Genomic DNA, 15930 nt, shown 5'->3' on the forward strand with positions numbered 1-15930 from the left:
ACAAAAGTAAAACTAACGTNGCTGGTTCAGGGTGTCTTCTGGGGACAATAATACAGACAATTATGAGGTGACGAGACTGGTTCAGGGTGTCTTCTGTGGAGAATAATACAGTCAAATATGAGGCTGGTTCAGGGTGTCTTCTGGGGACAATAATGCAGACAATTATGAGGTGACAAGGCTGGGACAGTCTAACAAACAACAATGAAGCGGTAACGAAACAAACTAGTCCACGACAAATAAGACTCATTGGTAACAGCCGAGAATCGGCAAGAAACAAACAAAATCAGGTAAGAAGAGGCGTCAGGATGGGTTAGGATTCAGTTATAAGGTTCAAGTACAGAAATAATTTTGAGGAATTCTTAATATGGATTTTATGTCTGAAGAGCAAGAAAGTGTCACAAGTACAAACAGAATGCCCACTCAATATTTAATCGAATAATGATCATTCGAAATTCAAAGTGAACACTAACCACTCAATCTTTGAACTTTACAATTACTAAATATTTGAATTGAACAATGAAAAATCAAAATTAAGTGAAAAATGACCAACCCACAATTAAGCTGAACATTGACCACCTAATATTCAAACTATGCAATGACCACTACGTATATATTTAAACTGAAGAATTGCACTCGCTTCAATATGATTAAAGGATTGTTTTAGCACAAAAACTTATTGACAAGAAAAGAACAACACTTATGAACAACAATAAACAACAACAAGAACAACACTTATTGTTCCAGCGCAGAAACTTATTGACAAGACAAGAACAACACTTATTGTTCCAAAGATCTTATTGATAAGACAACAACAACACTAAAGAACAACAAGAACAACACTTTTGTTCCAGACCAAGAACTTATTGACCAGAAGAACAACACTCAAGAACAACAAGAACAACACTTATTGTTCCAGCGCAAGAACTTATTAACAAAACAAGAACAACACTTAAGAACAACAAGAACAACACTTATTGTTGCAGAGCAAGAACTGCCAGCAACAGCGGTCAACAGGAAGGGTATAAACTGACCGGCCCGCAGTCTGCGGACTTCCTTGACAAAAGTAAGGAAGTCCGTGGAGTGTTCCGGCACGCCGTGGTCCGGCCATGTCACGTACTGCAGGTGCTGCAGGGTGCGCTCCTTGCCGCTCTGTAACATAACTCAATTCAATAAACATTCATACAAAAATATAACTCAGTACTCGCTGCAGTGAGTGACAGAGAGCGCATTTTCTCGTCGACGAAAATGTGAAGTCACGGACAGACGGACAGACAGACAGACGGACGGACATGGCGAGCACAATAAAGCCTTTTTTCCATAAATGAGAAAATGCGCTAAAACACTCGCTATACTATTCGAGCGGTATAACATTCATCAATAATAGCGATAAAAACATTCAATTAACTAACCAGCTACAACAGGTCACACATCCTTTCCAAATTCAAGCCTGAAACTTGAATATCAATAGATCCACTAAACTATCGAACATAATCAATGACGAAAAATAGATGAAAAATAAATTTTCAACAAATTCGCGTTTGCTTAACCCTCTACCGCCGTATGTCACTCTCCGGGAACATAACTTTCAGCTTAAATTATACGTAAACTATCAAGTGTATCAACCTGAGGACGTTTGTATGCAAAAAAGAACATTTTAAAGTTGTCGTCCGTGGCGGCAACCATCTAGGCAAGTCACTAGCACGTATCTTTAGTGCTCACTAGCAACGTATCCTTTTTGGGGAGTAGGCTTGTTACAATATTGCTCCGGTTACTCATGTCAGGCGGTAGAGAGTTAAGGAAAGAGTAACTTGCAAAAGAAATCAAAAGTTCTCTATCAGAAAATATATTGCCTCGCATAGTTCCAGGTAGCGTTAACTTTGAACTCGTTGACTCACCGGCTTGTGTTTGACAGTGAATTCTCTTAAAATATATCCGGATTTTGACGTTTGATGGTTGCACGTGACGGAGATGGAACCATATTCTGTGGTGCTGGCAGTTTCTGGCCAATATTGATGGCATTTTGTTCTGTGGAAATAATAATTCATTAGGACCATAACATAAGAACCACGATAGTTGATTCACTGTTCAGCCTCTACAATTTTGCATGTGCACGAATTTCAGACTCCAGTTTAACCGACAGGGAGATTAGGTAAAGGAGGACATATTTCTTAAAAACACTTAAACATAAACCACTACAAAGCTATGCAAAAACGCAACAATGACAATCGTTTATGCTCAACCGTCAAGCCAACATCTTACAACATTAAAGTTTTCACAAAAAAATTCAACTCGTGAATTAGCAGTTTCATGAGCAATACTCAGCAGCACTACAAAACTACATAAATAACTGTTAGAAACCCCCAACACATTGCAATAGTACTCGTATCAACACTTGAAACCTCTTTAACAATTTTCATTACAGCAATTATATTGAATTAAAAATAACAGAAAACGTTGACCGAAGCTTCGTCTTATATGTTACGTGATCACATGAACATCAGCCTCATTCAGTCGGGTCACTCAGTACAACAACTGCACAAGCTCTGCTCTACACTAGTGGTGAGCATCACACCATAATCACACCTGCCCTGCTCTACACACGTGGTGATCATCACACCTGCCCTGCTCTACACAAGTGGTGATGATCACACCATAATCGCACCTGCCCTGCTCTACACAAGTGGTGATAATCACACCATAATCGCACCTGCCCTGCTCTACACACGTGGTGAGCATCACAATGAGGCGACACTGCTGCTGCCACACCATCATCCAGTAGTGAGGGCACGTGGCAATAAGCGGGCCCTGACAAGCGATGTATCTGTTGGTGATGTTCGAGCCCGGGATGTCCATGAGGACGTGCGAGGCGTTGATGTAGTCGTTGTCGCCAGGGCTGCTCGGTGCAGGGCCGTCGTCGGTATCGTCGTCAGCATTGTCACTCAGTAGAATGACGCGCGTTTTGTCATCTGTAAGGCAGAGAAAATTTACATCGACTTTAGCGGATATAATTGAAAAAGATTGGTGTATTGGCAACTAATACGCTTCAAGAGTATCCTAATGCAACCCATTACCAAAATCTATCTTTTACGTGCACGTGAATGTTCAAAACAAGAAAGTTAACACGGAAAAGTTAGAGTGTTATGCGTTTTATTAAGGGTGTGTATAATATTGTATTTGTAATACAGCTGCACTTGCCACTTAAGAACTTAAGACATATGTATTAAAAATTAATATCGGTACACATACCTATATCCCAATGCGAAGGTAACATGCATAAACAAAAATAATATGAATCTAGATAAACGTCAGAATTGTGAAAAGCATATCACACAAAAATGGGTGACTACAGTTCTATTCCAAAATATGTAGCTTACGTACAATTATGAGACACTTGCAGTCCATTTTAGAACACTAGTTGAAATATACACCATGAATTTCCTGCTGAAGATTGTTAACTCACAAGGACTGATGTCTCGATATCTGTTCCTGTTCTCGTTGGAGGAGAGTCTCGCTATGTCCATGGACATGCCAGGCATGCGGCGATACAGCGTCTCGAACTTTTGGATCAACTCGCCGGACTCGAGACCGAGCGCCAGAAGATGAAGCGACTCCTGCAGCATCATAAATATATTAGAATTTATAGGCATATAATCAGATTTATTAGAATGTATTGGCATATAATCAGATTTATTAGAATTTAATGGCATATAATCAGATTTATTAGAATGTATTGGCATATAATCAGAATGGAATTCTATCCCAGAAACGCCAAATTAGCCAGAAGATGAAGCGACTCCTGCAGCATCATAAATTTATTAGAATGTATTGGCATATAATCAGAATTATTAGAATTTATTGGCATATAATCAGAATGGAATTCTATCCCAGAAACGCCAAATTAGAGTTTATTTATTCAAGATAATGCAACCTGGTCAGCTGGTAACATCTGGATTCAGATTCAGTTTAAAAATATATATTGAATAATAAAAGTATACAAGGTCCAGTTTTAGAATTTTTGTTCAATGATATGACATGTGTATGTTCATAAATCCTAATGTACTCTTCCAGAATTCCACCTTGCATATAATTCATATTGTTCTCTAAAATAAAAGTATAGGAAACGTATGACACTTGCTCAGGACAACAGCACAGGCAACCTCATAGGCAGGACAATATTTACTCTTCTTCATTCAGTTGACAACTGTGAAATTTAATCTTAATGTAACATGCCTTACTTGCCGAATGTCGAGGTAAATTTACACTCTTTAACAGAGGAGATAGGTTTAAAATTCTATACAGAATGGAAGATAAAGTTTTTTGTGCTAAGAAATAGTTTGTGAAATTTTGAGCTTTATAAATAGGATATCTTTAATCTGCAATTTGCAGCATTCAATAGATTGGTTTTTCAACAACTGAATTAGGAGTTGATTTTTATCCAACATGAACGATAGGACAACAAATGTTCAACAATTAAATTATTAGTTGAATTTTATCCAGCAAGAACGATAGGACAACAATGTTCAACATTTGAATTATTAGTTGAATTTTATCCATCATGAACGAACGGACAACAAAAGATGCAATAACCCAAATAATATAAAATAATATAAAAGTAACTTTAATTCTTTAATCCACAAAAACATTTTCAAATACTAGGCACGAAATTAGTAGCCCAATCAAAGGCTAATAATAGGAAGGAAATGCTATTCAACAATACGAGTGACAATAAATGTTGCAATTAGCCAAATAACATGAAAATACGCTCAATTCTGTAATCCACAAGAGCATCATTACATACTAGGCACGAAATTATTAGCCCAAACAAAAGCCAAGAATTGTAAGGAAATGCTATTCAACAAGAACGAGTGACAACAAATGTAGCAATTAGCAAAATAATATGAAAATACGTTTTATTCTGCAATCACAAGAGCATCTTCAAATACTAGGCACGAACTTAATAGCTCAAACAAAAGCCAATAATTGTAAGTAAACGCAGGCGGGCGCTCACCTTGAGTTGCTGAGGGCCGTGCGCGGGGAGGGCGCCTGACGACAGCTCCAGGACGCTCTGCGGCACAAACTCCTCCTCCTCGTGGTTGCCTTCGTCGCCTTCGTAAACTGCACGGCAAACATGATAGTTTAATTAACTTGTTTAGCTAGCGCAAAAATATGATAGATTAATAAACTAGTTTTATCTAGCGCATAAACTAGCACACGGCTAGCGGTCGCCTTCGTAAACTGCATAGTACAAACATGATAGTTTAATTAACTTGTTTAGCTAGCGCTTAAACATGATGGTGAACAAGTTGTATTTAGCGCATAAACTAGCACACGGCTCGCGGTTACCTTCGTCGCCTTTGTAACTGTAAATCAAACATGATAGTTTAATTAACTTGCTTTATCTAGCGCACAAACATGATAGTTTAATAAACTTGTTTTATCTAGCGCATAAACTAGCACACGGCTCGTGGTTACCTTCGTCGCCTTCATAAACTTAGCACAAACATGAAATTTAATGAACTACTATAATTTAGTACAATGACAAGATATCATTTTAATTAACTAGTGTCATTTAATACAGAAACATGACATCATTTTCATAAACTAATGTAATTTGGTACACAAACATGATATTGTAATAAACTAATATTGTCTAGTGCACAAGCAAAACGATGTATCCCTTTGCATGTTTCTTTGAATCTTTTATTTGAGGGGGAACAATTTTGCCATCATTTTGGTAATTTTATACATAAAATGCAGATCCTTCAATACTGAATACCGTACACATGAAATATCTTTCGGGTCAAAACTGAATGCAGAAGAAATATTCTCTAAGAATCATTATCAAGGTCAGGAATTGATTTTTAAGAATTGAACAGAAATAGTACAAGAATTAGAAAATAACCTAAGAATAAAATAAAAAACTTGTTCGTGGATTTCGAGCGTCCTATCAATTGCTTGATAAACCTGCCCAGTCTACCTCTATCATGTCTTAATAATGAAATTGTTAACTTTCCGCTCAAACAATATTCTAGTTTTTTTACACTCAAAAAGTCTCGATTGTTTGAAAAATATTAGTCATTTTCTGCGACTCGTGACTGTTCAACAAAAAATCGAAAAGTAATAAGGAATAAAAAAAATATTTTGCCTTTCAGGAGCAAAATTCTCGGCAGTCGTTAATAAAGAAAATACCTGAAATTTTATACAATCCTTTAATCAAGGTCGTCGTTCGAGCCATCGTAACAACTTCTTAACCTAAGCAATCTAAGAAACATAATTTCAAACCAGAAAAGCCATTTTAATTTTGATTCAAAACAAGTTTCAATTTGAATTGAGTACATATAAATAAATTTTAAATTATACAATGCAACCCTCGTAACGCGATGACTAAAGACAAAACCAGAATTAGTAACATTTAAGATCAAGGAAAATTCCAGACACAAAAGGTATCATGGATACGCGTTCGAATATCGCCACATATATTATTTTATTTAGAATACATTTAAAACCATTATTAAAGAAACGTGCACCTTGACTCTATAATATAAAAAAGATTCTTGTTTAATATATCAATAGAAGATAATAAATTATACATTATTCCGTGAAAATAACACGTAAAATATTTCGGGTACATTTTACAGTACGTGGTGCTTGCCTCGCTTCTAGATTCGGAAGTCACGAGGTTGACGAAACACAGTTGAGACTTACCGGTACTTTTTATCTCTGGAGCGTTACTTTTGTGCATCAGTCGTAAACCGTATTTAGAGCTCGGTAATGGGGGGGCTTTTGAGTCCACAGCAAGAGATAACGATGAATTATTTTCGCATGTGTTTTTAAGCTTTGTTGCTCGATTTCTTGAATGCATGGACGGTGCAGGTTTACTCCAAACATGCGGAGGCGGTAATGTGATAGACGGCTTCCTTCCCTTGATAATATTTTTAGACAGATAACCCGATTCTTTCACACTTCGTTTCTCAGTTGTAATGTGCGCACGCTCAAAACTTATGCTATCAACAACCTTCGGAAACGATCCAATATCATTCGATTCTTTGTTCACTTTCTTTGACTTATTCTTGCTGTTGAACTTTAGCACGAGTTCTTTTAATTTCGTCATTTTGTTAGGACTTAGGTTGCTGTTTCCATGGAAGGTTTTGGAGCGGCTAAACTTATATGGGTTTCTTTCTATTTGAGGCGTCGGTTCACTTTCGTTACGCGGTAGCATCGCAAGTTCGCGTCGTGTAGTAATATCAGAATTGTGCGGGAATCCTGCGAGTCTGCAGGATTCTGTAGATGCTGCAGGATCCGTAGGCCCATGGGATGCAGAACGAAGCGAAGTAGATAAGGATGAAGAATCAGCATCATCTGTTCTTTTATCGGTTGCTGGTGAGGTGGGAATGGAGCTGGATGATTGATCGACTAAAGAAGTCTTATCGAAATCTCCAACGTGCGACACAAAAGTTGGTTGTTTTTTATTATTGGGCAACTTTTCACTCTTAGATGATTTAGATGTCGCACTCCCCTCGCTGGTAATGGAAGTTGCAGAATTTTTGCGCGAGTTTGACTGATCAACTGCGTTTTTGTTAAGAAAGAAGGACGAAGGTGAATCCTTCGAATGGGATAACTTGGTATAGTCCATGTATAATTCAATAGCATTAATACTGCCTCTCATTCGATTTACACATTTTACAGGATTGGGACTTTTGTACAGAGTTGACTGATGCACCCCGTAACGATTGCTGGTATGGCAGTTGAGCTTCGTGGAGCATTCATCTTTCAACTTAAGATTCGAATTTAAACTCGCATTCGAATGCCGATGGAGACTTTTTGTCATTCCCGTTGTGGTCAACGTAGGAGATGAGAGTGAAGCATTTCTATTTTCGGTGGGGGAATGCTTTAAGCTTGAACTTTGGATCGATTCAACGGACGACTGCGTTGAGTTCGTAATCTTCGACTGCGTAATCTTCGGTACTGGCTGCAGATGAATAGGTGTCTCATGAACATAATTGAAACACTGAGCCAGGTGTAGGGGACTTATCACCGAAGACTCTTGCTTGAGGTGGTGGTTGGAAGGGACTCGATTGATTACGGCCTTTATGGGAGAAGAGGAGATATAGCAGCAAACTTCTGACTCGTCAAAGTCGATAGTTGAAGTTGTAAAAGGCGGCATGTCATTTGTTGTTATGGGTATTGTGAGCAAATCAGGACGCTTCGTCTCTGAATTCTTATCGGGACCCTTCATCTCTGAACTGCCATCATTATTTGTGGTCTCTGAACTGTCCTCATCAGGACGTGTTATCTCTGAACTCTCAGAAGCACTCGTTATCTCTGAACTGTCACCAGGACGTGTTATCTCTGAACTCTCAGAAGCACTCGTTATCTCTGAACTGTCATCACGACGTGTTATCTCTGAACTCTCAGAAGCACTCGTTATCTCTGAACTGTCATCACGACGTGTTATCTCTAAACTCTCAAAAGCACTCGTTATCTCTGAATTGTCATCAGTTTGGGCAATCTCTGAACTACCATCAGGACGTGTGCTCTCTGAGCTCTCATCAGTACTTGTGGTCTCTGAACTGTCATCAGTATCCTTCATCTCTGAACAGCTATCAGAACTTGTTTCTGAACTGTTACTGTTATCAGAAGGTGTTATATCTGAGCTGTCATCAGAACTGGCAACAGAATCTTTTATCTCTGAACTGTCATCAGGCCACTTGATCTCTGAACTGTTATCAGGACGCTTGATCTCTGAACTGTCATCAGGACGTGCGATCTCTAGACTGACATCAGGATACTTGATCTTTGAAGCCTCATCCGTGTGCTTCATCTCTGAACTGCCATCAGCAATTGTTGTCTCTGGACTGCCATCAGCAATTGTTGTCTCTGGACTGCCATCAGCAATTGTTGTCTCTGGACTGCCATCAGCAATTGTTGTCTCTGAACTGCCATCAGCAATTGTTGTCTCTGGACTGCCATCAGCAATTGTTGTCTCTGGACTGCCATCAGCAATTGTTGTCTCTGGACTGCCATCAGCAATTGTGGTCTCTGAACTGCCATCAGCAATTGTGGTCTCTGAACTGCCATCAGCAATTGTGGTCTCTGAACTGCCATCAGCAATTGTGGTCTCTGAACTGCCATCAGCAATTGTGGTCTCTGAACTGCCATCAACAATTGTAGTCTCTGAACTGCCATCAGCAATTGTGGTCTCTGAACTGCCTTCATCAATTGTGGTCTCTGAACTGCCATCAGCAAAGGTGGTCTCCGAACTTTCCTCGCGACGTGTGATCTCTAAACTGCCATCAGGACGAGTGATCTCTGAGCACTTATCAGTACTCTTTATCTCTATACTGACATCAGGATGTATAGTCTCTGCACAGTCACCAAGAGATTCACAACCTGAAGAGCCATGATTTGAAGTGGTCCTGGAACTAGAACATCTTGGAGAGCCAAGCTCTTCTCCGTAGCCCGAATCAACGCTAGATGATGAGGAACTGCAATGGGAGATCGCGGACAAGCGTTTATTCTTTAGTTGCGATACATTACTATGAACTTCAGGAACACACAAAGAAGATTTTTTCGAAGAGGTTTCTGTATCCTCATCAGACGTGGGCGGGGTTTCAATTTGTGCGGATGCCACTTCATGAATCGAAGCATTGGACTTGACACATTTTGTTTCCTTGTGAATGTGTGTGTTAGGGGCGCGAACATATCTTACGAGTGCTTTTTCATCGGTTGGGATAGAATAATCCAGGTGCTCATTTAGCAAACTCCAATTTTCAGACAAAGAATGTTTCATGCATGCCATCGTAGAGAACCAAATGTTTATGACTCATCACCATCCAATTACTATTTTTTAAAGCAATAAATAATGCCAAAGAGCAATAAGTAATATAAAGAGTTAAGTTATCTATCAATGTGCAATAGCTCTAGAAAGCTTTAATTCGTTGAAGGCTGATTGACTAGAGAGAGCACTGTTGATATTCAACGAAAAAAGGGGACTCGATAAGATAAGGAAGCTAGCATGCGCAATGCACTTTATCACTTCGTATCAGAAGACGACTGTGCCCGTGCCATTCCTCACGTATGTTCGATGAAATGAGCACTGGTCGTGAACATGCAACATCATTACATTAATACCACGATTTCGATCGAATTCATCGGTCTCCAGTACACCTTTGTTCTGTTTTAATTTCAATAACTTCACACCGACGGAGGTCGTCTTAGCCCTGTATCTAAGTTTTAACAATTCTCCTAGGAACTATTAACGTAGAGATATTCACAATATTCAGAGTTAATGATAACCTGTGTGAAGATAATTTAAAATATTAGATTCTAAAAGCATAAAGGATATCACATGATAAAATACGCACCGAAACCTATTAGCACCTATCACACAACATTGTTCCTCTAAAAAGGGCCACCCGACAGCTGCAATAAACGATAGTCACCTTAACTGTTTCTGCAACAACCTCTACTCACACGAAGCACTCATCACATATTCACGAGCTAATTGGCCATTAAGCGTTAGTCCTCTGCTTGAATTACACTACGTCGATCCCTGCACACAATTCTCAGCTTAGCTCAAAATATTAATTCAATTTGCATCTAAAACACTGAAAAGTCGTCTACAAGAACGTGGACAACACAAGCGAACATGACTCATCACCATAGTCAAGGCTCAACTGAATGTTCGACTGACAGCAAGATAGCTCACGATATCTCATCACTGATAACAAGTAAACTGATCAAGGAACATACGCGTTATATGGTGCAGACTACCATGGCATATACTTTCAAAACTCGCTAAGTGAACGAAAGTACTCTATTTTCTTGTCTATGATTGGTGGATTTTGCTTGAAAGGCCGTCAACGATTGGCTGATGAACTTACGATCTCTTAACTTTTTTGAAAGTATAGTGAACGTAAGTACTTACGCTCTATTTTCTTGTCTATGATTGGTGGATTTTGCTTGAAAGGCCGTCAACGATTGGCTGATGAACTTACGATCTCTTAACTTTTTTTATGAAAGTATAAGCCCATGACGTTATACTTACGAGCACGTACGGTATCTCAAAATGATCATCGGACAATTTGTTAATCACATGATATTAAAGAAGGAATAATCTTAGGAAATCAACTGGCAGTAATTGATTCTGACCGTTTTGTTTGACGGTGAGAACGAGCTCGCCGGAGTGACACTCGCGGGACGCCTTGATAGAGTTGACGACCTGGTCATGGGTCATGGAGGACACCTCGCGTCCGTTGATCAGCAGCACCTGCAACACGACAAAGTGTCAGCACTCAGCACCTAATGATGCTGTCTTATCTTACAGTCTTAGAGGGACGGCTACACAACAGAGTGTCAGCACCTAATGATGCTGTCTTATCTTACAGTCTTACAGGGAAGGGTGACTATTGAAGTGCCCTGCAGCACAACAGAGTGTCAGCACCTCCTGATGCTGTCTTATCTTACAGTCTTGGAGGGACGGCTACACAACAGAGTGTCAGCACCTAATGATGCTGTCTTATCTTACAGTCTTAGAGGAACGGCTGACTATTGAAGTGCGGCAGTGGAGGACCAAATGATACGAGAGTGATAGTGCAAGGAGCATGAGTGGCAGCAAAAAAGTAAATACGAAATAAAGAGAGTGAAAGAATAAGGAATAAAATTACGAATATGATGTGATTTAGTTCTCATAGAAGTAGGGCGAGCTGCCTAATCAAGAGGCGGATCTAGGATAAGTGTTGAGGCATTTCTAAGGCTAAAGCACGAAATTTCGTAACAAACATAACAGAAACCTCAAGCTGAAGAAAGTTATATCAATTAACTCAGAGATTTGCCTCAAACTGAATCTTAACTGAATGTTCTTTAAGTCAGGATAACTTAACTGAATCTTAGTTGGGGCGGGTGGAAGGATAGGTATATTTTTGCACATGTTGAAATCGACATCATCGGCAAATACTATAAAATCAGTAATCTAATTAACTTTAATCTAACTATTAAATCATATAACTTATCAATTTTAGATTATAATTTACCAATAGGTTTTAATTTATTAAGATAATTTATAATTATTTCACCTGATATTAATAATCAATTTTAGATTATAATTTATCAATAGGTTATAATTTAGCATGATAATTTATAATTATTTCACCTGACATAACTCATCAATTTTAGGTTATAATTTATCATTGGGTTATAATTTATCATGATAATTTGTAATTATTTCACCTGGTCTCCCTCGTTGAGGCGAGGGAAGCAAGTGTCGGCGGGGGAGCCAGCGGTAACTTTGGACACGAGTACAGGAGCATCTTGGTCTGCCCCGCCCTTTACGTTGAAGCCAAACTTGCCAGCAAACTTGCCGACAGTGTCAGGCTGGATGCGGATAGTGATAAGACCGTGTTCACTCTCCTCGCTTGCGCCTCCCTGCGGAAAAAATTAATTTTTTTAGACGAATCACTCAATTATCACAATCTAAAGACAAATAAAAAGAACTGGCTTATAATATAAATAGCGGAACGATAAAATCTTACCGAAAAACCTCCTCACCGCGTGCACGCAAGCGGCCCAAAAGCAGTTCATGACGAATTTCTCGCTAAAAATTACGTTTTCTAATGCTTCAACGCAATCAAATTCCAAAGCCATTCTATACGGCGCAGTTTGTAGGCAGAACTTCGACGATGATGTGGGCGGCATGCATCGACCCACGCCGTTCAAGGGAGTCGCAGCCGTGCAAAGCTAAGCAAAACATCGGCCCGATGCAGCGTGGGAAGAAACAGCTGATACGCAATTGAAGAGATCTTAGTTAGATGCAGTTAGTTAGTTAGTTTAGTGGCCAAATGTTTACTAGCGCTTCAACTATTTAGCTATCTCGCACCGAAAGTCAAGATGAACATCACCATAGAGGTGGAAGGTCTCAATTATTCATCACCCACAAGGGGCGGAAGGTCTCAATTGTCCAGCCCGCTGAAGCTGGCTCGAAAGAAGCAGCGTTAGCATCTCAAAGAGAGGGAGCTTGCCATCTGATGCACCAGCACACTGCATTATTTACCTCATATCAAAAGTTGTTAACAATTAAAGCAGGAATATTTGGATAGAGTGATCGTCCCGATGCAGCGTGGGAAGAAACAGCTGATACGCAATTCAGAGATCTTAGTTGGACGCAGGGAGCTTGCCATCTGATGCACCAGCACACTGCATTATTTCCCTCATATCAAAAGTTGTTATCAATTAAAGCAAGAATATTTGGATAGAGTGCATGTCTCTACACGTTACTTGAGTTGAGTACCATTTAGTCTGTACTCGATAGAAAGAAATTTGGTGCTTTGCTTCATAACCATGGTTTCACAAGAAGCATCTGCAGTAAATGGACCTTCAGAAATTGATATTCGTGTAGACAACTCGTTCGATTCAAACAATGTAGATCGCATTCGCTAGGGAATATCGATAGCCAAAAATTATCTAAACTTACATTGGCATATGACGTCGAAAATAGCAAATTTTTGTTGTCCATGTTAAAAGCATTGTTTAAACTCGTACAGTGAGTTGAATCATATAGAATTCAATCGCATATATATAAGACCATTCAACTTCATCCTTTGAGATAACAACCAGACATCTTATGACTTTGTTAATTACAACTGCGCATGCATGATGCATGCTTTATCAAAATAAATTGAATTCATTTTAAGAGCGATGAAAGAGTACGATAGATAGAACGAGATTAGTCTAAATTAATGACTCGCTCCAAATTATTGGATAAACATAATTGTTAGCAATGGAGCCTTATTTTTCCACTTATTTATAGAACTATCGTTTCGTACGAATATAATTATTTAAACACTACTCATGACTTAATTAAAGTTGATTAAACCACCATAATTTAATTGAATAATCGTTTAATGGCAGATTTAATTAATTAAACCACCATTAAACCATAACTAAACTACCATTATTATGGTGGTATAAATAATTCAATTAAAACACATTTAATTAATTAAACCACCATAATTAAATCACCAATAACTGGCAGTAAATTTTATTGCCATGCATGCAGTCGACCGGGATATGGTGATGCAGAACAATTGAGTTAAGTTGGAAAATATGCTTATTAATCTTCGTTATCAACCAACTTTTTATCTGATGACGTGCAACAAGATTGCTTAATAACTATAATGCATTAATTACCAATGCATGAACACAATATACACAGTTGTTGCTACTGGCACAACGAAGCAATCAGTATATAACACATGAAGTTGGTACATTTTCGTAATACTTAAAATAGATATAATTGAACAAACTTCAAATTCTTGCAAAATATATCAACGCTGGAAAATGAGCTATTATAAATAACCTTTTGCCAGCATGAAATTCAGAAGAAAGGTCCTGAAATTAAGTACAACGAAGAATGTAATAAGAAAGTATTGCGCAAGATGGACAACGGTGTACGTGAATGTTTGTAACCAAGGAAGTGAAGGATCTCTTCTCCAAGTGAAGGATCTCCAACCTTGCGATGGCCTCCATCGCAAGGTTGGAGATCCTTCACTTCCATCGCAAGGTTGAAGATCCTTCAGGGGAAATGCTGAGAGCTGGTGGTAGTCGTTGCCAGGGGCACATGTTTACACTCGACGTCTTCCTGCTAGTACAATTAAGGTAAACCAGAAATGAACTAATTCCTACGCGATATATTTATTATAGTCACTGCCTTGTATCAATCGAATAATACACTCTCAGCGGTCCCAACAAATCTCGTTCAATAGAGAAGAACATTTGCGATGATAATATAAGGACGCTAACTGTATAAAACAAGAATTGAATCCATCATAAATGGTACCGGTACTTCTAATTTTAGACTGCCCGATAAATTTAAAGAATTTGGAAGACAGGCGATTAGGAAATGTGAAAGATAATCAAGTCCGCATTGTTTGTGATAGATTACATTAATTCCAAGTCAGTACAAATAAATAGCTTTACGATGAACCCAACCGCTTGTACGTGCCATAAAACTTATCTTCAAAGATACCCTCATCGTGTTCGTAAATCGCTCCGGTCACGGAAACTCTGATAACCGCGACACAATGAAAACCACACTCATTCAAGAGCATCGGCAGGCAAAGACGTATTCAATGAATTATCATCTGAGAACTGCGCTACTTACGGTATATACAATAGTTTACCCCACATCTGGCATTGTCACGCGGCGTGTTTGTAATGCCATATGATATCTGTAGCGATTATCGACACCGCTACACTAGCGTTTAGAAAAATTACCGTTAACGGTATTACCGGCGTTTCAGTGGCCGGTCGGCAGGTGAAAAGAAACACCGTGTTGCCGTTTTTATTCAAATTTAACACTAGAAATCCGTAAAACTTCTGATATAAACGGCGAAACAGTTTATTTTCACGGAGCGACCGGCCACTAGAACGTCAGTGGGACCGTTTTTTCACCGTTTTTTCTACCAGTGTAGAGGCAAACATTTTCTTGACTGGATCCCAGCCACGCGGTTGTGTCAACACAGCAAACGAGCGAGATAAAAAACACTAGATTATCAAATCAAGAAAACATGCGTGCTAGTAGAAGCGAGATTCAGTTGCGTGCCCACGTTATACGTGTGTAGGTAGCGCAATAAAAACATTAATACTGCAGAGTAGAGCATGGAAACCAATTAACTACTGACACTTTCTTTCCAGGCGCGTTGCCAACTGGGGCGAGCGTTCGAAACTCGAGCAAACGTCGACAGGAAATTGCTTCCGCGATAACATTGCGCGCGGGTCGAGGAGCTGATAGCTTTGCAAGTGCGATTACTCGGCAAGGATCGCACAATGTGACAACACAATACATGGATTATGAAACTTTTATATTTTTTTATTTTAAGCGTCAACTTAATCAAAAGCAAAATGCACTAAAATAACATGAACGTAAAATAAACT

General features: G+C 39.0%; 1 protein-coding gene across 1 annotated transcript in view; it reads right to left on the reverse strand.

Moving 5' to 3' along the window:
* Positions 1-111: 111 nt before the first annotated feature.
* LOC108676178 (tyrosine-protein phosphatase non-receptor type 4) overlaps positions 112-15930 on the reverse strand; it is a 57122-nt gene continuing 41303 nt past the window's right edge. The window contains exons 16-23 of the mRNA XM_018164228.2: positions 12229-12423; positions 11152-11269; positions 5009-5115; positions 3461-3611; positions 2708-2966; positions 1896-2025; positions 1032-1149; positions 112-140 (exon numbers count right to left, since the gene is read on the reverse strand). Coding sequence (XP_018019717.2) covers positions 112-140; positions 1032-1149; positions 1896-2025; positions 2708-2966; positions 3461-3611; positions 5009-5115; positions 11152-11269; positions 12229-12423 — 1107 coding nt within the window. The remainder of the gene's footprint in view (positions 141-1031; positions 1150-1895; positions 2026-2707; positions 2967-3460; positions 3612-5008; positions 5116-11151; positions 11270-12228; positions 12424-15930) is intronic.

Source organism: Hyalella azteca, unplaced genomic scaffold (assembly GCF_000764305.2).
Source record: "Hyalella azteca isolate HAZT.00-mixed unplaced genomic scaffold, Hazt_2.0.2 contig13701, whole genome shotgun sequence".
NCBI lineage: Eukaryota > Metazoa > Arthropoda > Malacostraca > Amphipoda > Hyalellidae > Hyalella > Hyalella azteca.